Source organism: Micromesistius poutassou, assembly GCF_964030765.1.
Source record: "Micromesistius poutassou genome assembly, chromosome: 5".
NCBI classification, from domain to species: domain Eukaryota; kingdom Metazoa; phylum Chordata; class Actinopteri; order Gadiformes; family Gadidae; genus Micromesistius; species Micromesistius poutassou.
Window position 1 is genome coordinate 17505432 of NC_140275.1, and position 25874 is coordinate 17531305.

At 44.5% G+C, this 25874-nt stretch overlaps 1 protein-coding gene across 1 annotated transcript in view; it reads right to left on the reverse strand.

Annotated features, from left to right (window-relative positions):
- Positions 1-352: 352 nt before the first annotated feature.
- The window catches only part of ccser1 (coiled-coil serine-rich protein 1), a 104758-nt gene continuing 79236 nt past the window's right edge, over positions 353-25874 (reverse strand). The window contains exon 11 of the mRNA XM_084468594.1: positions 353-1251. Within this exon, the coding sequence (XP_084324720.1) occupies positions 379-1251 (873 nt within the window). The 3' untranslated portion in view covers positions 353-378. The remainder of the gene's footprint in view (positions 1252-25874) is intronic.

Sequence of the window (25874 nt, forward strand, 5' to 3'; positions counted from 1 at the left end):
TGTGTGTGTGTGTGTGTGTGTGTGCGTCTGAACTGTCAGTGACAGCGCGCAGGCGGCCTTGACAGATAGCTGAGCTGTCTTGTTAACGCTCACAGCATAATGTGCACACATATGAGTGTGTGCATGTGTCTGCCTCTGCCACGTCATGCCACTGTGTGTGTGTGTGTGTGTGTGTGTGTGTGTGTGTTTTCAAATCTCACATTGTTCTGAATCTCAAATGTCAATAATGGCTGGGGTCTAAACTTCAGAAAAGTCTTGTGTGTGTGTGTGCATAGGTGTGTGTGTGTGTGTGTGTGCATGTACATATGCATATGCGTGTGTTTGTGTGCAAACGTGTATTTGCGTGTGCGTGCGCGTGTGCGCGCACGTGTCCCGAGCTCAGCCGTCTCTGTGCGCCAGCGCCTGCAGCTCGGCCGTCTGCAGGGAGTGCTGGAGGAAGACGTTCTTGCGGCTGTAGCTGTGCAGGGACAGGGGGCCCCGCGGAGGCTGGCCCAGCCGCCCCGTGAACAGGGAGGAGGCAGAGGCGGCGGAGGAGGCCGACGAAGAGGAGGAGGAGGAGGAGGTGGTGGAGGAGGGGCGAGCCGGCTGTGGCGGCGGCGGCGGCGGCGGCGGCGAGGACGGGGAGGAGGAGGACGCTGTGCTCGGGCAGGGGCTCCCCCGGCCCGCCAGGCTGTGGAGGCTGGAGGAGGCGGAGGAGGGGAGGACGGCGCGGCCGTCCCCGCCGCCGACGCAGGGGATCTGGCTGAGGGGGACGTGCCCGTCCCTGCCGCCCGCTCGCCGCCCCGCCCCGTAGGGACCCCCAGCGCCGGCTGCGAGGGACTCCGAGGAGGAGAAGGACAGGCTCTCTGGTTGCCTGGCGTCGGGCGAGGGCCCGGCGAGGGGCGTGCTGGCGCTGCAGGGAAGCATGGCGGGGGGCTGGGAGGAAGCCTGGAAGGAGGCTTGGAGTCGGGAGCCCGCGGGGGCCGAGGCCTGCCGGCCGCAGCCCCCGGGGCCTGGGGCTGTAGTTAGGGATACGCCCGAGGATGAGGCTGCGGGCCGGGCTGAGGACTGTGCTAGGACCCCCTGGCAGTAGCGCTCCTCTCTGGCAGTGTAGCGCTCGGTGGCGGGGGGACGCGGGTAGTGGTGAGGGAGGTGCTGGCTAGACGGGTCCCCTCCGAGAGCTAGGCCCCCCCCGGCCCGCACTCCCCTTCGCTCCCTTAGAGCCAGGCTGCTGCTGCTGCCTAGCCCTGCCCACCGGCCTGGATGGCTGGCCTGAGAGAGAGAGAGAGAGGGAGAGAGAGAGAGGGAGAGAGATTTACATTGTCAACAAAACTTTTCACACAACAATGAGCAGTGTGAAAACAGTGAACAATGAGCAGTTTGCGGGGCAAACACAAAAAGAGAGTGGATTGAAAAGGATCCACAACTAACAGCATCTTGTTGTCTGCTGTAAGTGAGCGATGTATTCCAGCGGTCCGTCAGAGAGACAGAGAGAGAGGGAGACACAGATGGAAAGAGAAGATAGAGAGAAAGAGATGGAGAGATAGATTCAGAGAGAGCGAGACAGAAAGAGAGAGAGAGAGAGAGAGAGGGAAAAACACATCGATATAGAGGACAAAGAGGATAAGAGAGATAGCGATGGAGATAGTCAGAGAGAGAGAGAGAGAGAGAGAGAGAGAGAGAGAGAGAGAGAGAGAGAGAGAGAGAGAGAGAGAGAGAGAGAGAGAGAAAGAGCGAGAGAGAGAGAGAGACAGAGGACAGAAAGAGGATAGAGGTATAACGATGGAAAGATATGGACAGAGTTAGAGAGACATCGAGAGGACAGAGAGATAGCGATGGAGCGAGGACACGGAGAGAAATAAAGTGAGCGTCAAGACAACAGAGGGAGTAGAAGAGGAGAGGGAAGGCACACAGGGACAAACAAAGCAGGACAGCGGGAGGGAGGGGGAGGGAGAGGACACTGTTGCAGTGCGTTCAGTCTAGATGAAGCTAGTTAATTGGGTGACATTTGGAAAACAGTCTCTCTTGGTTCCTGCAGCGTGTTCTAATTGTTTCCAAACCAACCGGAACCCTGCTCACTAAACAAAGCACGTGCGCGCACACACACACACACACAATATGAAGCACCTACACTTGTATAGACACACACATATAAGACAACTACTATGCAGCCATCCTAAAACAATCAGCAGGGACAACTCACACATGCACAGTGGGGGAAACACACAGAGTGGAAAAGCACACACACACATGTGCACACAGTAGGGAATGTGGCACATAGAGCTTGATGGCAGAAAAGAGAGCCACCTGTTCCCTTTCACACTTCACTGCACGCCTTATGCAACATGTCCCCAGTTCTCTACCTCTCTCACTCTCTCACACACACACACACACACACACACACACACACACACACACACACACACACACACACACACACACACACACACACACACACACACACACACACACACACACACACACACACACACACACACACACACACTTTTTAGAACTACCAACGTGAGGTTTTGAGTGTGTGTGTGTGTGGTAATAATCTTAATATCATAGCTACATTTTAAGTTCAAACTGCCCGTCATAGGTAGCATGTACCATACCTCAGTCATCAGTTTGCATTATGCAATAACTTGCTTGTGCCAGAAGGTTAATTACATCCTGCAGTGCACATTCACATTGACTCTAATGTGATTATTGCTTCAACCGCATCATCCAAAAGATATCTGGTGAAGGCAGATATGCAATCAGTCCAAGCTGAGGTAACTGAATAATTCCAGTATAGGAGGGCTGGAATAACATATATTCATATATGACTGTGTGTTTCTGTGTGTGCTTGCGAGTGTGTGTATGTGTGTCAGCATGTGAATATGCATGCTTATGTGCATGCTTGTGAGAGTTTGTGTGTTTATGTGTATGTTTGTGAGTCTGTGTGCTGGTATCTATGTGTGCTTGTGTGAGCATGTGTATGTTTTGTCTGTGTTACCACTGAATCTTTTATGACTTTTGGCAGCAAGTGTCACATGTAAAAGTGACATCTGAATCCACCAATAAGGCAAAAGAAAAAAAAACAGTTCTGGCATTTCTATTTCCATGTGTGCTAATTTAGCTACTTCTGAGATGGTGCATAAGTGCATACATTTGGAAAAAAATACCTCTTATTGCACTGCTGTGTTGATATAATTAGCATTTTAATGGCAGGGTGGGATGTGGAAGTGGGCAGGGGAGAGCCTTCGCATATATGGGTGAGCATGTAATTGTAAAGTACATCACATCGTATTATCTCCTTTTGATTTGCTTCAATGTGTTCACTTTTAAATGACCCAGCCTAATCCCTGTGGTTTATTGCAAGTTGGTTTCGCTCAAATAAATGATTCACCCTTGAATGAACAACCTTTTTCTTATACACTCGCTTTGAAGAAGCCATCCTTCTGTTGGACCATCGCTGAATATATAGTGAGAGAATAAACAAGTGCTTGAGTGTCATTTCCTTTCCATGATACTGAACAAAATCCTGCTATTTTAAACCAGCTTGGCACTTTGTAAGTGTCACTGATTGAATTCTGCCTGCATTTAGCCACTGAATGTACACCTATTCCTGGTCATCCCTCTCTCCCGGGACTGGAGCACCAGCAGCCTGTGTGCAACAAGCAGACCGCCAAACACAAGCAGGTGTGTGGCGGTCTGCGTCCAAAGGGGAATTCAGGGAGTGCAGATCCGCTTTTTAATGGACTCTAATGGAGAGATAAACACTACAAGACTCCTCACTGATTTTTTTCTTCTAATTAGGAGCACAAAGAGTTGCAATTCAAACTCAATAAATATAAAGAGCAGAAACCTACACAGTGGAATAACAATTATGTTGGTGTACATTTGGTGTGAATGGGTTCACTCAAGTGTTGGGCACTTCCACTGATGGTATGCCTTGGGTGTAAATAAGATTAACTATTGGTTACTTATACTGTTGGTGTACATGTGGTGTTAATGGGTTAGCTAAACTGATGGTTACACATACTGTTGGTGTACATTTGGTGTTAATGGGTTAGCTAAACTGTTAGTTACTTGTACTGTTGGTGTACATGTGGTGTTAATGGGTTAGCTAAACCAAGTTTATAAACCCGTGGCTTATTTACCACTCCGCCCACTTCCAATATAAACTGAATTCTTACCTGTGTTCGAGAGATGCTTCATAAACCACCTCCAGAACGCAAGCTGGTTTACCTTGTGTCTCTGTTAGAATAATCCACGTGTTGAACATTTACCACTCTCCGAGTCATACCTAGCCCGAGACGACCATACCACAAAGGATCAAAATAGTTTTACATCACTTCATCATATGGTGTAAATAAGCTAAACCGTTGGGCACACTGTTGGTATACATTTGGTGTTAATGGGCCAGCTAAATAGTTTGGATACCTCCACGGTTGAGTTACCTCCACACCGTGTCAATTGGTGTCAACAGAAGTGGACTTCCTTAGGGCTAAGACTCTCATCCGGACACCATCTCAACAGATCTCCAATACGTGAGGAAATGTGTGTTTGGGGGGGTGTCGATGGGGGGGTGAAATACAGCTGAATCACAGAGCGTGCACGTGCCTACACTCCACGCTTGGTCGCCCCTCTCTCTATGGGCATCCCTCACTGTGAACTGCTGGCTGCTGAGGCGTAGACCGAAGAAGCAACAATTGATTGACTCTGCCGGGTGTCCTCTCTCAACAACACCCTGCACGTCAGCGATGTCACGACCCCCTCACCTCCATCAACTGGACGTGCGTGCTCATGTGTGTGCATGGCCAGTCACTCGCACACAAACACATTTGTGTTTGTGTGTGTATGCACGCACACACATTTGTGTTTGTGTGTGTGTACGCACACACACACACACACACACACACACACACACACACACACACACACACACACACACACACACACACACACACACACACACACACACACACACACACACACACACACACACACCTGGGTAGGTTAAATCAGATTGATTTAAGGGGGAGACTTGGTTTTTATTGGGCGGTGAAGAACAGCAATGTGGTAATGGCAGAGTTTGCATAAAAGCCCTCCCTTAAAAGCCCTAAAGCACTCACAAGCAAACTTTGTCTATAACCTGCCCCAGTGGCTTTTATTCCCCACACAGAGAGTTGAAGGGAGGAGAAGACGAAAGGAGAGGAGAGAGGATGGGAGAAGTGAGCAGATGAAAGGAGAAAAGAGGAAAGGAGAGGTGATTCACCTCTTTTATCCTGAAAAAAAAAAAAAAAAAAAGCCTCAAAACTAAACAAATGGCAAAATATACTTTTTTGCATCTCTCTACCTCTCTCTCTGATGAGTTACACTCTGTGACACCCACACAATCAATGTACAATGAATACTAGTAGACCTTTGGAAGTGAGAGAATTTCTGCGGCTCGGGGCAGTTCTCCAACAGACTTGAACACCCACGCAGCCGGTGCTCCAAAGCCCATTCAAACCCTAGTGAAATATGTTGCGCTACGCCTGGCCAAAACCGTCAATATCTATTAGAGTACTGTCTCTTTTAGCATCAGTTATTAGGTTTTCCGCATACATTATACAGTGGTAGGCATAAGTTTAGGCACCCATGCTAAAGTTGACTAAAAAGAAGAATAAAGGGTATGTGATGATGTGGGGATATTTTAATTCCAAAGGCCTAGGTGACTTCATCAGGATGCATAGTATCCTGGATCCATGAAATAACTGGCTTTTAAAAATAAAAATCAGCCTGCCTCTATGGGAATTTAACATAGGGGTATCTATACTCACGCACCCTGTATTTTAATGGAGAACATTTATTTTTTATGATGCATTATTCATTCACAAAGCAAATTGGTGTCCTTAGAGGTTGGATTTTTCCTAATTTGTTTAATTAAGGCATTAAGATCAATTTCCAAAAGATTTTTTTATTCCTCTTTTTAGTCAACTTTAGCATGGGTGCCTAAACGTATGCCTACCACTGTATATTTGTGTGTGTGGATGTTTCTGCAGGCAATGATGGGGAAGAAGAGGGAAAATGTAACCACTACATGACCATGCATCCATCCAACTGTCCATAAGCCATTACCGTGGGACTAAGCTGAGACATGTGTGGCCTCGTTTACTACAGCAGCAGGGCACATCTTTTGGAGTTTTATCTAGATCCATCTATCGACCCACCATCGTGTCACTCCTCTTGTCTCTTTGTCTCCCCAGCTAGGATCAACTCCTCTCCCCCTGCCCTTTATACAGCACCATGCTGTATAAAGTATAACATTTCTGCAGTTAGAGATATAGATAGATAGATAGAGAGATAGAAAGATAGAGAGATAGAAAGATAGAGAGAGAGAGAGAGAGAGAGAGAGAGAGAGAGAGAGAGAGAGAGAGAGAGAGAGAGAGAGAGAGAGAGAGAGAGAGAGAGAGAGAACGCACAGAATAGTACGGGAGAGAAAGTGAGGGCTGAAACAGCGGCTGTGTTGTGCGACCATAATGCCATGGAGGACGGACGACGGAGTGGACCGGAGAAGAGGGTGTGTCCTCATGTCGTCCTAGAGCGCACACTGCAACATAGCAGCTGACAGCTGGCTAGCTGTCACACACGCAGGATATTACAGCTACAGGCCCAGGTGTGCAAAGAAAACCCAGGCCCGCCTCATGGCTAATGTGTCAAAAGTGCGGGACGGAACCTTATTCTAAAGTGCTGCTACACATAGGAGGCACAGCCCAAAATATAAGGCTTAGGGACAGCTGCTCGATCCGACTTCAATCAAGTAAGGAGACTGTGCCGGCCTCAAACAATTTCGCCCGTCAAACGGCCACTTCAGTCATGAATGAAAGATAATTATTTGGAGTTATATATTTATTTACCATTTCTTCTGTGCGTGCCTGTGATTGAGAGTGTGTGTGTGTGTGTGTGCATGTGTGTGTGTGTGTGTGTGTGTGCATGCATGTGTGTGATTGTGTGCCTGTGTGTGTGTGTGTGTGTAAGGATGCACACTACAGTCATTCAGTTGGCCCAAACTGGAGGCTACAGCTAGTGTGCTAGCATGCTGGATAGTCCTTGGCCACATTTCCTCCTACCAAACCCACTCCATTCCAGATAGCCCTTGGCTGTCTGGATTTGTTTCAAGCTAGTTTCTGTGCAACAAATCCTGCTAGCAGTCAGTCACAAACAGGCTGGCATTTTCTCTGCCGTGTAACAGCCTGGCCAGAAACACTAAATAGTTCACCAAGCTTGCAGTCGGAAGTGACAGTTCTTAATGTCAGCACTTTCTCTGAATGAGGCTAATCTGGCTTCTTTATCATCTATCACTCTTTCCATCCACCATGATAACAATGGGCCACAGACAATGTCTGGTGTGAAACCCCTTGTTCATCCGCTCACCAGATGAATGGCAAAGTAATTCCCTGTACAGAGACATGTTCAGACAAGCATTTCAAATGTCAACACTTGTGTATCCCTTAATTCTAATATGGACTTTTTTATCTTTGTATTCCTTCCGCTAGAATACAAATAAGGCCCGAAAAGACTCGCATCTCATCGATTAACGTTTCAACATTGAACAATCTCTTACCTGCAAGTCAATTCTGCCCTCCGTCAGCAAAGTGCAGTTGGAGAAGGGGCAGATTCATCAAGGTTTTATAACAAAGAGGGAAAGTGTACCCAGTGCCAATAAGCAGTGAATGCTTAGCACACAAACACACTGCTTCGTTCACTGACCAGCTCACTTTCGCAGGCCAACTCGCCATCTTGCAGTTGTAAAGCAGTACAACATCATTTTGAAAAGATTTTTTATAATATCGTCCATAATGAGCACAACTCTTGGAAACCAACTAGGCTATTACGGTTACAACTCAAAATGAGTATACAACAGTATATGCACAATACATATGTGATGAAAGGGACAACGGGGAAAATAAGTATGCAAATCATGAACCTCGCCACTCCCTTGGCTGGGCCAGTGATCCGTGTGCTCATTATGGCTAAGGAGCACAATGTCCTTGTTCTTGAAAAGCTCTTCCACATGAGAAAGAACAGGTGGGCACGGGGGGCGAAGCCAGCGCCACTCGGTGGCCAGGAGGCCTAATGAGGTCATTTGGATGAGCATGGACACGGAGGGCTCTGGCACCGCACACCGGCCCCCTACCAGCGCCAAGACGCTGCAGCGCCGAGACCCTGTGTGCACCAGTGGGTCTTTACGTGTGTGTGTGTGTGTGTGTGTGTGTGTGTGTGTGTGTGTGTGGCTGCTCAACAACCAGATGATGCCGTATTCAAAATGCTGCTTGACCATTATCCAGCCACGTGAGGAAGAAGAGAGGAAGGAAACAGGTATGAAGAATTTAAAGTAAATTTGTAGAAAATGGACTTAGGAAGGGATGGAGGGAGGGAGGGAGGGAGAGATATAGATTCATAGCAGCATATAGATTCAACTGAAGCAGGGAGGATGGCGGGTCGACTAGTAAAGGTTTTTATAAAGACATTAAAGACGATGACAATTAAGGGCGAACAACACCAGAAGTCACTGGGTAGGGGGGGGGGGACTGGAGTTCAGGAAGACACAGCCGGGGCCAGCGCCAGTATGCAGCCAGGGACCGGAGGTGAGGAGGAGCACAAGACACAAACAACAACTGTGAAGATGAAAGGGCCGTAATGGAAAAACTGCAGATGGCAACAGAGAAGGAAAGTGTGTTGAGACGCAGAGAGGGTGGGAGGTACAGCAGTAATGGGAGGTGAACGAGAAAAGAAAAACTGACAAAAACAGTGCCAAGAACAACAAAGGAACAGTGTCTTTTTTTAAGCATAGAAGGAAATGGTACAAATACAAATATTTAAAAAAAATACATGAGAAAGAGAGAGCGAGAGAGATACAGACAGACAGACAGACAGACAGACAGACAGACAGACAGACAGACAGAGAGACATACGGACAGACTGGCAATCGGGCAGACAGGCAGGTATCAGGCAATGCTGATGGGCGAAGACAGACAAAATGAGAGGCAGGCAGGCAGGCAAACAAGATAAATGGAGGAAAGACAGACAGACATGTGGGCAGATGGACAGACAGACAGGCAGGCAGGCACACAGACAGGCAGAAATGGGCTTGAGAAAAATAAAGATACTTTGTAGATTAAAGAGAAATGCACAGCAGGGACTGTCACAGAGCTGGACTGAGGGGGTGAGCACAGGCACTGGTGCTGTACACTGTGCGCACCCAAGTATGTGTGTGTGAGACGTGTCAGAGAGAGAGAGAGAGAGAGAGAGAGAGAGAGAGAGAGAGAGAGAGAGAGAGAGAGAGAGAGAGAGAGAGAGAGAGAGAGAGAGAGAGAGAGAGAGAGAGAGAGAGAGCAGGGAGGCTTGTAACATGATGATGAGCACTGATGGAGCGTTAAGCTGATAGAAGCCAGAAATCACTGCCTGTGTCTGTGTACATCAAAGCCTCAGCCAGACATCACCCCGCAAGCACACACGCACACAAGAACCCCCCCCCCCCCCCCCACACACACACAGGAACACACACATACATACAGTATGGTATGTCGAACTACACACATATCACAGCCTGACTGTACTGATCGTGCATGCACACGCTTGGCCAGACACACACACACAGACCCTGCTAGCCACCTGCAGATAAGCTTCTTAACTGGTTTCTCGTCTTCCGTGTGACAGCACAGGAGAGAGAGATGAAGAAGACAATACTGGACATGTGTACTGAGAGAGACAAAGAGATGTGCACACACAGACAGATGGAGAGACAGAGACAGAGACAGAGAGAGAGAGAGACAAAGACAAAGACAGAGAGAGAGGGAGATGGAGGTAGAGAAACAGACTGACTAAGAATACTGATGCAAAGATAAGAGAATATGAAATTAAATATATTATATACATAGCTATATATCTATATATATCTATATATATATATAGATATATATAGTGAGTGGCTTGAATCAGATTGTGAGAGCGTGGTGTAGGTGTGTATGGGATCTAGAGATAACGTTGAGTTGGCCACCTGTGCCAGTCCCCCAGCGGAAAACAATTGGCTGGCCACAGTGCAGCCTCACTGTACGGCCAAGAACAGAGGGGCCGGGACATGGAGAGGAGAGGGGGGGGGGGGGGGGGGGGGGGAGGAGGAGGAGGGGAGAGCAAGCAGAGCGAAGAAAAGAGAAGAGTAAATTACGAGGTTCAAAAGATATAGAACCGTTTGGGCTCATAATGGTAGCCCCTCGGCCATGTCCTCCCCAAAATATTTAAATTAAATCCCAGGGGAAAAAGAAATGAAATACTGAAATTAAATAGAAATCTATGGGCAAACTAGGGCGGGGGGGGGGGGGGGGGGGGGGGCTGGATGGAGTTACACTTCCCCTGAGGCCCCACTGGCAGGACTCTGAAGTAAAACAATTAACCCCCAACTGCTCAGGTGGAACCGCCGGCCCCCAACAGTTAAACACTGATTGCACTGGCCAGCGCTGGGTCCGTGCTTTGTGGATAGGTGCAAAAAAAAAAGAGAAAGTAAAGAGGGGCGGGAATTCTGCCGCGCATCAACAATAATAACAACAACAAAAAGTATATAATACCTAGTTTTGTATTTGCGAAGATAGCGGATATGGCTTCGCGATGACTGCCTGATCGCCATCTGTCTCATGATTTACGGGAGTTAAACCAAGCAAACACATATTTTGAAGGTGTCTATTTTGATGTGTTTGACTATGTATGCGCTACATTTGCGCTCAGTTAGGCAGAGAACAAATAATGAAATGTGCTGATAAGGTTTAGTTGGCAGAGGATTTAGTTTGTCCAATAGATGAGCGCAAATGTGTGTGTGTGTATGTGTCAGTGCGTGTGGTTGTGCGTGCATGCGTGCGTGTGTGCGTGCATGCGTGCGTGCGTGTGTGTGTGGTTGTGTGCGCGTGTGTGTGGTTGTGTGTGTGCGCGTGTGTGGTTGTGTGCGTGCGCGTCTGTGTTTGTGTGCGTGTGTGTGTGGACGTGCGTGTGCGCATGTGTATGTGCATGCGTGTGCATGCGCGTGAGTGCGTGTGTCCGTGCATGTGTGCGTGTGTATGTGTGCGTATGTGTGTGCAAAAACGAAAAAAGGAAGAAGGATAGAGCAGGCAGCTGAGAATAGTCCACAGTTTGAAACATGCTGTGTTGACATAAACCCTGCACGTCAGCAACACCACAAGATTTCCACTCCTCACACTTTAAGAAACCCGGGGACGGATCTGAGTACAGGTCAACCGGTGGATGTGGCGGTGATGATGATGACAGGCAGGGTAGGACACAAGCACAACCCTGGGACATGAACACAAGTCAGCTTGCTACATGATGAAGAGGCGTAATAACCTCGCCGCACCCGGTTAGCGTCTCCCTCAACCCTCTTCACTGAGGCACCGAGTGTGACCGACAAGGCCTAGCCAACCACCTTAGGACCCTTTTGGAACAGTTCTCCTGCCTTCCAAGTGAGCCGTTCTCCAAATGAGGTTGGACGGGGAAAAAAAAATTAGTCGGCAGAAGTTACTTTGCTCCAATTATGATTTTAATGAACTATTTTCGTTTGGAATAATTGAAATCTTTGTCGCGTAACCAGCCACCGAGATCATTAGCCTACATTCGGCGGCGCTTTTTGTCGTTGTTTGAGCTGCGACGATCCGCGTTTAGCCTCGCTGCTTCACACCCCGCGCAATGTCCTCTGCTGCTATGAATGCCGAGCGCTTACGCCTCGCATCGATCTCATGGCGGGAACATATAGCCAGAGACACACAAAGGAACACAAATAACTGCACAATTCCTGTGGTTCAACAGTACAAAAGAAGTGGCCACTTTATCCATTTGCCACTATGGATATTACTAGATCACGCCAACGCATGCTCTACCGTAAAAGACCAAACGGTGAATTGAAAAGAAGAAAGAAAGTGTGTTTTCAAAATGCAATCGACTCCCAGGTGCAGCACCGTGGGGCTGATGTCACTGAGAGGGATGACATCATAGAGCACACACAAAATGAAAACAAGACAAAGACCACGAGAGAGGGAGTGAGTCAGAGCAAGAGACAGACGGAGAGCGCAGGGGAAAGATGGCCGAAATGCGACGGACGGACAGATAAATAGAGGGACAGAAAACAACACACAAGTCTGTGTGAGAGACACAGAAACAGAGAGAGAGGGACAGACAGACAGAGAGACAGACAGAGAGAGAGAGGACAACAGAGGGATGAACTTTGACCTCCTCCTCATAGGGTAGCATGTCTCCTGTCTGGGAGCCATTGGGGGCCCAGAAAGCCACATCAACAGCTCTACCTGTCACTGGTCCCCCCCCCCCCCCCCCAACTGCTCTCACAGTAGGCAGCAGGAGGAAAACACAAGACTAGTAAGTGAATCTAGGGATGACATAACCACAAAGTCCAAGGGTGTGTGTGTGTGTGTGGGGGGGGGGGGGGGTCATAAGTATGTGGTTGTGTATGTGCATGTGTGTGTACAGTCATGTGTGCGTGTGTGCATTTGTGTGTGCAAGTATGTGTTTGTCTGTGGTCATGTGTGTGTGTGTGTGTGTGTGTGTGTGTGTGTGTGTGTGTGTGTGTGGTTGTGAGAGCGAGAGGGAATTCAAAAGCAGATTGTTTATGTTGTGAATTATTATGTGTTACACTTCTTTGTCCTCATCCTGCCCAGAGCCAAGAAACTAAGCTAACAATGCACAACAGCAACAACATATTTACGCAAGCATGTCCACCCCCCACGCACGTGCGCGCACACATACTCACACATAATGATTCGCGCACAAGAGAACTGAAAATGTGAAACTACAATATCACTGATGGTGACAATTTGAGACAATGAACGATTTGCTTCCTAATTTGTAATAGTTGCTGGTTTCTAATTTCTAATACAAATCCCTCGATCTACAGAAGCATGTAGTGGGGTGGGGACAGTGGAAAGACACACACACACACACACACACACACACCAAGTTTAATTTATATTTTCATGGTATATATTAACGGAATTCTTTGGTTGCTGCTAGCCCTACCCCTCTGTACTCGATATCTTTACATTTCTGTTTACATATCTCTGCCTCTGTCGAATCATTGCTTAAGTCTACTGTTTTGGACTGTGCATGTTATAGCACTTTGTAAACTTTGCTTTTAAAGTTGCAATAATAAATACATAGTTCTTAATATTATTAATAATAATGAACTTATAATAATCAATGTTGTTATTATTATTATTATTAATAATAATAATAATATTCTTATAATTAAGGTAAAAAGTTGACACAACTTTTGTATGACAATTAAAATATGCCTGCTTCAGGGAACTCTCCCCATGAGATGGCAATCACATGCTGGCCCACACACACACACACACACACACACACAAATGAATTATGCAACAACTATTTGATCCTCTATGCAATGATTCCCTTTTTCTCAGACATGCCATACAAACACACACATACACACGCACAGGCAAAAATGCTGAGCACACAACTAGTCAACACAAAAACATAAAAAACAGCAGAGTTGACGTGCTCAAAGGGGAACACAACGTAGTACAATTAATGCCGATCAGATTTCGCGTCGCCTCTGAATATTCATTTGCAATATTTGTCAGTGAAATATTCCCATCATTGTTTGGTGCACACGTGTGTCTACACACACACCCACGCGTCTTACTATTTCGCCGGAAGGCCATCCGGAAAGTGCAGATTCCAAAAGAAACGCTCATGAATATTGATGGAGGTTTGTGCTTTCATTAATGTTGCAGCAAATTGTCACGAATCAAACTCGCAGCTTGTACCCCGCGTCCACACTGGTACATCAGACAAACACCAAGAGTGAGCAAAACATGTTGGAGTGGGAGAGAGAGAGAAAGGGAAGGGGGGAGAGAGAGAGATAGAAAGGGAAGGGGTGAGAGAGAGAGAGAGATAGAAAGGGAAGGGGTGAAAGAGAGCGCGAGAGAGAGAGAGAGAGAGAGAGAGAGAGAGAGAGAGAGAGAGAGAGAGAGAGAGAGAGACAGAAATGGAAGGGGTGAGAGAGAAATAAAAAGTGAAGGGGATAGAGAGAGAGAGAGAGAGAGAGAGAGAGAGAGAGAGAGAGAGAGAGAGAGAGAGAGAGGGGGGGGCACAGGCAGACAGAGAGAGAGTGAGCGAGATAGAAAGAGGAGGGAGAGAGATAGGGAACTAGAGACAGGGAGCGAGCGAGAGAGAGAGAAAGAGAAGGGAAAGAGACAAGGAGAGAGTTGGGGAGAACAAAGACAGGGGCAGGCCTGCAACAGATGACTCTGCTTTTGAATCAGAGCAAAAAGTCACGAGAAAAGGAGAAAGGGAGAAAGGGAGATGATGCAGGCAGAAGAGAACAGCTGGAATGTGGGGAGCAGGTAGGAGGAGACGAGGGGGTTGGAGGAAAGGGGAGGAGTAGAAAGTAGAGGAGATGGAATGCGACAAGGTATGAGCAAAGGGAGAAAGTGTGAGGATAAGTGAGGAGAAACAGTTTGAGGGATTGAGCGTATTCAAGCAACGCATGCCCTACTTTGCTCTGAGTTATGAGCCCTAAGTGTCCTCAATCTGTCCTGGATCACCAAAGGCCCAGTTAGACCACCCTGGTCAAACCAAGTAACAGTAACTCTCACTCTTACTCTCTGGCTTTCTCCCTCTACTGCTCCATTTACCGCTGTTCCTCTTTCTCTCCCTGCTTGTTTGTATTTTCATGCTTGTTTGTGTTTTCATGCTGTGTGTGTGTGTGTGTGTGTGTGTGTGTGTGTTTCCATTAAACAACTGTCCCCTGTAGTCATCTGAGTCAACAGGAGATTGTCGGCAGTGCACACAAGCACCAAACGTGTAACATCTAGGTGGTATGATATGACATGCAGCCTCACCCCCCGTCACCGTGTGACCTACAAGCTGCACCAAATGTGGTCTTTTACCTACGGCAACACATACAGGACAAAAATAGCATGGTCAGATGCTGTCTGCTAATATAGAACACATACACACCATAGAGAAACCACAGAGAGAGAGAGAGAGAGAGGGAGAGAGAGCGAGGCAGAGAGAGAAAGAGTGGCAGAGAGAGAAAGAGTGGCAGAGAGAGAGAGAGAGAGAGAGAGAGAGAGAGAGAGAGAGAGAGAGAGAGAGAGAGAGAAAGTGATGACAGGGATAGGGGAAGATAGATAGTGGAAGTGAGAAAATGAAAAAATCTTGGCTTCATTTGTTCATATTTATTGCAAATGGCCATCTAGCTCTCCTGTGTCTCCTGTGTATTTACATACAATATAATCTAATGGATGGCCTCTTGACATGCAAGTAGGCATGTGCGTGTAAGTGGCATCCTAATATTTGAGCTCAACATTCATGGCGCATGATGATGCCTTCGAAAGGGGAATTCATACTAGTTAATGAGAAACATATAATCGGGTCTCATGCACCACATGTGTCTATCAGAGAGATCCAGTGATTGCAACCAATGATTGGAAACTGTTCCCAAAGCAAGCTTAGCAACCTGGATTTCCTATCATAGAAACACTAACACAATCCTTCCCTTCATAGCCTCACTACTAGCCAAACAAATGGAAGTCAATGAAGTCTCTCAACACGGGGACTTCTAAGGGAGCTGAATGTTAAGTTAGCTCGGAAACGGACTACTTTCACAATTAAAAAAGCAGCAATAACAATATAAGCACATGCATTAAATTGCATGTGGTAGCCTTTTAAACTTGCCTTTTTTTTGCCCACTGACTGTGACGTGGTGAGTCCAATAAATGTCTTATCATGATCACCTGCCATTTCATTTCCTTCCATTATTTCCACCGGGAAAACAAATTAATTGAATTTAGATTGAAACTGACTGCAGAGAAATTAAAATAATTGCGGAAACTCGCGGTACGATCCCGTGTTCTGAAAATGCACTTAATTTTGCTCAGCCGTAGATAAAATATAGTAGAAGAATCTGGAAGCTTTTGCTTCCCAGCTCTATAGAACATCTATAGAACGCACTGATAAGCTCTCACCTGGGAGAAGTGGAACAGGAATTGGATGTGTAAATTTTTACACATCCAAAACTAAAAGAATGACTCAATGAATAAATAATCGCAATTGTTTTTTAGAGACTCAATGCTTTCTGCATTGAACTCCATATGGTGGGCGTAATTCTCAGATATTAAACTCTGAAAGTAAAAAAAAAAACAAGCAAGCGTTTGATGGCGACGTCGAACTCATGTGCCAGTTTGGCTCTTTGTATAATCCTGTGTGTGAGTGTTGGGATTCGTTTCCGTTCAGTTAATCTATGCCATACATCTTGCTAAAACTCCCTGTCGCAGACCCCCACAAGACGGCAACATTATTTGCCTGTACTCATTTTCATCTTCCCCTCATATCTAAATCCTTACGCTTTATGTCCCAAATATACATAGGCACAGTGATTATACCAAATAGAACATGCTAGGCAATGCATCCAAGTTCAGAACGTAATCCCCACAGCCTTCCCTCCCATCCTCATATGAAGAGTATGCTGCTGCAGCTAATTGCATTTTTAATAGCTCCCTTCATATCTTACCAACAGTGAGCATCTATTAGGTGCGTGTGTGTGTGTTACAATTCCCTAGCCTGTGTTATTGTGAGTCTGGTTTCTCATTCCAAGGTTACACAGAGCTTTCCCTCACAGTGTACACCTAACAGCTAATGTTATTTTAAAGCCACCCTTTCTGTCTTTGCTAATCTCACTCTCTTCTTAATTTCAACTAAGTGCTGACTTTGTGTGTGCATTCCAGCTGATGTTATAAACAAACTGGAGTTAAGTGAGGCCACCGATTTGTCTATCAAATCTAGACGTGGAAAAACAACGATTACTTATAGATGCGGCTGTGGGTTTCAAAAACAAATAAAGCAATGTCAATGTGGAAGCAAACAATTAGAGAAAATAAATATGTATGCAAGATGTTGACTTGAGTTCCAGAAGTTATATATAAGTGTTGGATATAGCGCTGCGTATTTGTGCGTAGGATAAGCTGGCGAACAAATCAGTTTTTAATTTCAGACTCTCTGGCTTTTGCAGGGAGAACTAACTGAACACATCACTGTGGTGGCATGAATCTAACTGACTCAGTATGTGGATTTGTGGAGCGCACCAACACCACATGGAATCCAACCAGATGCTAGTTTTTTGTGCGTGGTCCCAAGATTAGATGCATATTTGATGTGTTGTTTGGTACATATTTCTGTGTTTTTCTCAGCTGTGGGTTCCTATCCTGCTCCCACACGTCTCTCTGCACTGCAGGGTCAGCCCCACCGGCTCAAGCGTTACCTTTGGCCATTTTCCTGCCCTCTCCAACATTTAGCGGTCTGTCATACAGACCTCCGCAGCAGATTACCCAACCGATGAAAGCCTGCACTGCTAATTGACTCATGTCCATGGATATAGCATTGCATATAGGACACCTTCTGATGCTGTTGTTGTTGTGCTTGTTCATGCATCCATGCAGATCACACACACACTGGGGTGTTGGTGTAAATGCATGCATACAGAGCCTTGTCAGGCCAAGAGTTCTGTGTTGACTCATATCATCAGATATGGGTCACGTACATATATGAATACATACGTTTGCCGCAAAGAGATCAGATCTGAGCAAAACAAACTGAATTAAGTATTGAGGCGTGTGTTATGTTATGGCAGCCTAATAGTTGTACTTTAGAAGAAAAGTTTGTTTTTAGTTATGTTGAACAAACGCTATTGAGTGTTCATGTGATGACCCAAACTTGTTTCCAATTATTGATCACATGGAGCGTTTGGCTTTACACCAAAATTGGAACTCAAGGATGTTGCAGAATGTTAATTAGCCTACATTATCTCCTACTCAATGCTACCTTAATATCTCAGATCCTTTGAGCTGAGAAATATATTTTGCATGATACACCACTGGATTATGAGAACATTTTTAAATTAGAAGTTTCCTCAGGTGGAATTTTATTTTTAAGACGTTTCCATATATTGGAAGGGAGCTTATGAACTTGGCAGAACAGCGAGCTCAAATGTTTTTGCTTAGTGTTAAACATTTTCCTCAAGCAAATGTTTTTGATTCGAAGCAGAAGTACCAATGCGTTAAGAAAATACATAAACCATAAAAAGTTGGTCTGTGGAAAAATAAGTCAACCTCAGCACAGCACCTACCAATCGCATTCTATTGCGCTTTCGACTTTCAGTTAGTGGTGTGCCTATGGATTTACCACTCTGTTATGACACAGGCCTAACAGTAACCACACACACACACACACACACACACACACACACACACACACACACACACACACACACACACACACACACACACACACACACACACACACACACACACACACACACACACACACACACACACACACACACACGGCTCCTGGATGGGGCCTTATTTACTTAAAGTACTAATGGAGCCAATAAAAGGTCTTTCGCTGTGGCCGCGGCCATTAAGCACATGGGAGACAGATTCTCTGGCCTCTATCTGCCCCTAGATCGTTAGAGTGTGGGCCGTCTTCATGCAAAAGACCTCTTCTTGGGCGTTCCGGAAGACACATTTCTCAGGGTTAAATGCCTGTGGAGATTCTAACAAGCAGTGTATGGTTGCTATAGAATTGGGACTCTGGTTTCTCAACACCCAGAACACGGGTGCCACTTGCAAGCCGCAGATGCCAGTTTCTCAGGGCGCACTCACACTAGGCAAAGTTGCCCTGTACTGTACTCAAGTACGATTGCCCTCCCCCCCACTGTGCCGCTGGCCTGTGCTCACACTAGACAATCTCAACTGGGCTTGAGTACGGTTGCCTCTTGTACATATAGGTTGCGTACCCGTGCGTGTGCGCATGTCGGCTCATTAGCATCTGTACCATGGCCTGAGCTCACCTCTCCGAAGTGTACTGAGGCCACGGAATTCAACTGTACTTGAGCACGGATGGCGTGCTCACACTAGCCAAACGAGCTAGACTTTAGGGGGCAAACGTACTCGGGCACGGTACAGATGGCCTAGTGTGAGTTGGCCTAGTGTCAGTTAAAACATTATGTTTCAGTTTTGCTTTTATTTGAGCCTTGCTGACACAACAAATGCACTAAAACTCTGTATTTCAACCTGTGGCACAGGTTGGTATCAAAGGTAAATCTTGAAATACATACATGTAACAAAGATAGAAAAAATAATATACATCATTTAAATTAAATGTATTATAAATATTGTCAGTAAATATAGTATTATGAATTGTATTTATTTCAAAAATAATGTTGCTTTGGGTATTCCATCATATGTTTTCCATTGTAACAGTTTCCATTGATGTTTTCTGTTATTTGTGTTTGCTAAATAAACACACTCGGAGCCTGAGCAGTGTTGCTGACTTTTCATTCCATGGTTTCTGGCCATGGCCTTCTTGCGGTAGTAATTGTGTATAAAGGTGGCACTAGCACTCTTTGCTCTAACTGTTGGCATATGATGTGGTCTGCAAAAGTGCTTGATAACAATTTAGAGGTACATCTAAAGTCAAAGATGGGAACTTCCCTAAATCAACCATTGCCTCTCTGTCCCCCCATGATGTGAGCTTTTGTTGTGTTCTTTTATAGGTGTACTAGTAAATGTCGAACAAATGGGACCCTGCAGCCTCATGTTTCTCACTGTTACAGTGTCTAGAAAAGCCAGACGTCATAAGCGGCGTTTGTTCTGCTGACTTGGTGTAACAAAAAGGTGAAGAATTCATATCACTTTCCTGGGTGTAGTAGTACATATTCTATGAAAAATAATAATAACAGCAGTAGCAGTACCTTCCTTTGACACTCATGCTTAAAATGACCCTTGATGTCAAAAAAATGATATGCAAAAAAACTGCAAACAATAATAGGCCCATTTGAAAATTGAATATTCTAACCTTTAAAAAATAATTAATAAGAAAGCACTTACGAGCCCGCACTTAAGGGTACTTCAATTAGTCAGAGGGACTGTTCTTTAGATTGAGATTGAGTGAGATTTGTTGTGTAATTACTTTCTTGATTTAGTGGTTAGCATGTTCACAAGTGCATTATCCTGCGAGTTTTACGGTCCATCCTGAGGGAGGTGCCTTAAGGTCGAGGGTGTGCTGGTAAGAGGGAGGGTGGAGGTAACCTAGGGTGAGTGGTGGCTCAACCAGAAAGTCTGTGATCAAAACAAGTCTACAGTTTATTGCTATCAGTGAGAAATCAGTATGAGTGTCAGAATAAGTGTGGTGTTGAAGGACGTTAATGTACACCTTGAATTTGTTCTGCTATTGCTGCTATTATATTGCTGGTTAAATATGCCCGAGAGTCAGAGCCGGCCCTCCCTATACGCAAACTAAGCGGCCGCTTAGGACCCCCGACCGCCAGCGCTGTATTCCTTTTTTTCATATATAATTTTATTTTATTATTTATTTATTTTTTAATACACAAAGCAATTTACTTAACAAGAAAGGAAACTTTATAAACATACAGCTCATATTAGTATAAGAAAACAATGGTGGAATAAATAATTTTTTCCCATAGACTGTATACAGGTCTGATCAAGATAATCTAAAATGACCTGGCTGATTCTGACTGACCTGGCAACCCTACACATGTTGTTAATGTAATGCTCGGTGTTGCTGAGAGGGGAACAAGCAGGGAACATGACTTTTGAATCAGCACAGGCGCTGGTTTGACTGATCCCAAACTGGCAACCGCGATGATGACGATGATGGTACATGACGAAGCTAAACGAAGCTCGCTACCTTTGTCCGACATCGCCTCTCTCCCGCTCTCTCCCCCAGGGCCGGTTCTAGCCCTTTGGTAACCCTAGGCGAGATTATGATCATGTTCAAAGAGGTACGGATAAAAACCGTTAGGGCTATGAATGTATACAGTTGCGTGTTCTCTGTGGCAAAACTACTCTATCAACCCCAAAGCAGGGCCCCAAAATTATCCTGCTTAGGGCCCCCAGGTGTACAGGGCCGGCCCTGCCGAGATGGCAATGGTGTTTACATCATTGTGTATATATAACCCTATATGTTAGCCAATAGTTTTAGAGGAAGGATAAAATCAATGTCGTTTTTACTGATCCTCAGTAGGCTGGAGTGATTGGAATGAACTGTGGGAGCTTAAGTGGATGGGTTTAACTGCATAGAGCAGATGCCCTGAATAGTCCAAACATATGATAGTACAGGACTGTGACAGAGCATCTGTAACACAGAGCTGTGCTTCACTGTGTCTGGGGCACCGCTCCAAGTCTCCAAGCACTACCCATGTTTTTCCAGAGTGCACCTGGCAGGTCAAGTAATTTCTTGTGTTCTCACTTAAGCATGGAGGTCAGTATAAGACACAACGGAGAGAGGCTTGCTTTTCAGTGAAGGGCACTCTGTGAAAGTGGAAGATGAGTCAACCAAAGGCAGAACAAAAATGACTATTGAATTTACGAGTACTGTCTCAAAAGATGTTGTTTACGGACTCAAATATGGACTTCTTGTGTCTTTAAGAAACTCAACTAACCGATTCATCACCTGTAGCTTACAATCATAATTGGGTACAATTATTTCAGAAAATACTGAAAAGTAGGGAGGTGTGGCAGGCACCTCATGTACGTACACAAGCAAAGAGTGTATTGATCTTGTTTGATTTCATTTGATTTATTAGGATCCCTATTAGCAACACACCGGAGTGAGAGCTAGTCTTCCAGGGGTCTGTTGATTTTAATCTAAATTTTAAAAGAAGCTCAAATAACTCATTTTTATCTAACTATATGAATAGATGGCCCTACCAGGTTAACAATTTCCAGGAAATTTACTAAAAACAAATAAGTATTCCAAAAATAAAGGCAAAATTACTAAAGAGTACCAAAAAGTGAGACCAGCTCTTCAGCTTATATGTTACTATAAGCCCTGAGGTAATGACCAAGATGTATGTGACCACACCGTTATTTATCTACATGCCAAACCAAGACAAGCGTAGGTTAACGGCAGCCATGTCTAGCATCTCTGACTGGTTCACACAGTCTTGTCTCACTTTACATATTAGCAAGACAGTATGCTTGCATTTCTCAATCTGCAAGAAGGAGGTCCATCATCCTGATATCCTTGTTATATCCTTGATATCCAATTATCAACAGATGCTGCCAAGTTGTACATGCACTCTATCATTTTTCCACACTTATTATACTGTATTAGCATTTGGTCCCAGGCAGGAAAAAACATTCTCAAGCCAATGTACAGTTTATACAAATACACCCTGAAAGTCCTTGTTAGTTAGGCATCAGCAGTGTCATATCATTTCGAAGTATAACGCAACCCTGACAATTTAGAATGTTGTTAATTATGCAAACACCTGTTTAATGTACAAAATTACCCATACTCTTGCCCCTTTCCCTCTGAAATAATTTGTTTCACTGTGTTCAGACAACAGCAGGGAAACAAGAGCCTCCCCAGAGGCAACTTTGTAGCGTGACACAGATGCTCTGTATTTGGTCAGTCAGCTGTTTCCATAAGATCTACAAACCCTTTGGAACTCTACTCCCAGCAATATCAGACAAAGTTCAATTTGTACTAGTTTGAAATTACAACTAAAATCATGATCAAATCAATCATGTGACCAGACACTAAGCATTTCTATTTTATTAAATTTTTTTCTCTGTGTTGTATTTTATAATGTTTTACTTTTGCTGTAAACTAGTTTGTAAAATGTATCTGTCTTTGTATTACCGGCCTAGGGACTTCAGATTCAATTTAGCTTTCAATCTAATTTTGGGACAGTTGCTAACTATCCATTGTCCCTGTTCAATAAATGTATAAATGAAATGACGTGCATGTTTTTGTGAGTTCTCTATTGTACCCACGGCAAAGGGTGTTTCAATTTGTCTTTGACTGCATAGAACAGGAGAGGTATAACCATTCTGGGAAAGTCTGTGGGCTTACAGAGACTTTAATATGCTTCATTATGCGCAAAGTAGTGTGCAATTAAATGATCCATGCTAAATGTTACAGCGAGCGGTAGATGTTGAAGATGCTGATGTACACTCATTTGCCAATAATGTAATCCAATACGCGTTGCTCGTCTTGCGACAAGTGCATATTTCTCGCTATGTTGCAGATGGAGTCAGAGATTTAGTTTTGATTTGTTACTGAATACAGAAACAGCAGAGCGATTTCCGAAGGCAAAGCAGGGCGGCATAATCCTCCAAGGAAAATAATACAGTACACATGAATCAAAATCACAAGAAAAATACTTAAATTGTATGTATATGACTTTCAAACTATTTGTTTCTATATTTTGTCAATTTCATTGAAAATGACCAACCGAATTGCAAACCTTTTTCATTTAAGACAAGATTTTTGTCTGTATGGATGAAATGTTAGGCCTCATTGATGACAGAATGAGATTCAACCACAAAAAGCTTACACAATTGTCTTTTGCTGGACGCATTTCTTATCAATGGATCTATATTTTAGGTTATCCAAGGGAGGATTTCTTTGAAAGATTCTCTGCCACTAATTAATTTAAGAGCGTGAATCAAACGGTAATAGTACATTCAGCATAACTTTTATGTGGCAGTTTTGCTGGAGCCACATTGCTGTAATGAATTAGATACAAAAAAGATATTCCATTACCGAATAATAAAAAAAAACTCATTAAAATCGGCAAAACCATTCTCTAGTGATCTTATTGAGCTAATGTGAAGAAAGAATGGTGGCCTGTAGAATTAAATAAAGGGCACATTGTACTCTTTACGTTTATGGAATTAGATTTGTGGCAATAAAACTGCTATGAAATATAAATGATCTAAAATAAAAGAACATTGAACAGCATGAGAGCAAAGGGAAATGGTATAGCAAATGAAAGTGTTGATCTGGAAGTCACATCAGACATGGCTTTTGAAAACACCTTTTTTTGTACATCTTTTCAAATTCTTGACCATGCAATTTCCTCTTGTAAACATGCTTTGATTGCATATCAGATTTGTTTGCTTGGATCAAAACTTTGAATTGGTTTCAATATTTATTTTCTACTGCCACATTATTTTTGAGACTTGTTCTAAACATCTCCATTTGCCAGCAGCAACACGGACTGACCCCTCTTCCCACTTCTCCCACTTGACTCTTTTTCATTCCAGCGCCTACAGTTATTTATGCAGCATCTTTTTATCTCTGAATTTTTGTTATTCAATATGCTAATAGCTTGGACATCGTTTAATGTTTGCAATACTTTCGAGTGACTGGTCCAATGTCCACACACAGAGACTCCTGTATCCATGCAAGCCAATCTGTTGCTGTCAAAGCCAGTCATATTTTTGTAAGTGTGAGTAAGTATGTGTTCATCTAGTGTGTCCATCCTATGTCCACTCTGGCTTTGGCTTGAGAAAAAGGGTAATGGATGCACACAAACATCCTTGCACTTTAAGCGAAGGATTTGAATGCCAAAGGTCCAAGCATCAAAGAGTAAATCAAAATAAAAAATAAATGCATCAGTTTAAGACATCTTAATACCTGGTAGAGGCTCGCTTGTCTTAATGTTATAACATACAAATGAAAATGAAAATAGAAAAAAAATAATTTAACCTCAAAGAGAATGTGACTTTTGGGAAAATCCCATACACTAATATCTAGTCAAGTGCTGGATTGAAAACTTTGAGCAGAAGGCCCTGTTGCACACTTATCACATGCCATATTGCCTCATCACAGAAAACTCTTTGCAGCAATTTCCGGTCCGACCCAAAATAAGCCACTACATCTCTGCTGCTGCAGTGGCAGAATATTTGGGTCAAGGTGGGTCACAAATCAAAAAACTGTTTTATGAGCCAGTCAGGAGGGCTTTCTGAGCAAGAAACATGCCCATCAGCCAACCGACTGCAGATGCAGATGGTGGGGCAGCCCTACTGGGAGCCATAGGGACATGGCAACATAGCAAAGCAACTCATTACTGTGCTACAATCCAGCCTAAGTAGGCCCACTGGAAAATGATGAAAGAAAACAAATGGACAGCTGAACACATAAGACTAATTTCCGCAGCAAAAGTAAGCAGGTATGGCTGGTCTGCTGTAGCCACAAGCTTAAAATCTCATTTGTGATTAGACACTGTGAAGCCTGTGAATACACTAGAAAAAAGTGGGGCCTCACAGCATGATGAGCAACTTGGAAAAAAAAACGGATTGGTATTGCATTTATTTACTTTAATCTGGCCTCGAGGTGTTCGGTGTACATCTCAGATGAATATACCAAAAAAATCTGACGCTCAAGTGGGTTTTGTTTGAAGGAGGTTACTTTCCCTCCCTGCCTGACTCCCTCACTTCCTACCTTCTGTCCTTCTTAGGTCAGATTGTTCCTATTGTTATTCATAGGTTTTGTTGACATCTCATTTTAACCCATTATCTGTGTCATCCTGTTCTTCAAGTCTCTTGAGTCTCTCCCTCTCTCTCTCCTCCCTCCATCCATTCAATTATGCTCCTCCTTTTAGCCCGAGCATTCAATTCTTCCAGCCCATCGGAGCTGTTTGAAATGGCCTATAAAACCTATTAAGGTACATCAAATTAATTGAGCAATTAAATTCTCAAATTTCTCAGCCATAAACCCCTCGGACGACGTTCTCAATGGCTAAATGCTACTTATGGTACGGCGATACGATCGCTGTTCGTAATGTAATGTAGAACCACCCGGAGCTGTGCACCTGAAATGAAAGCCCTGGGGCCATCTCTGCAGAGGAAGACGTGACCACGTTTTTATCAACATTATTGAATCTTAGTTCCTCGCCTCCTATTTCCTTGTTTTATTCTGTTTTGCAGTCAACCCCTTTTGCAGTGGATTTCCTTTTGATAAACAGAGTTGGCCGTCGCTCTTCTCCACTCAAAGGTCTGTCTATGGCACTTCAAATTTCCGTACCTACT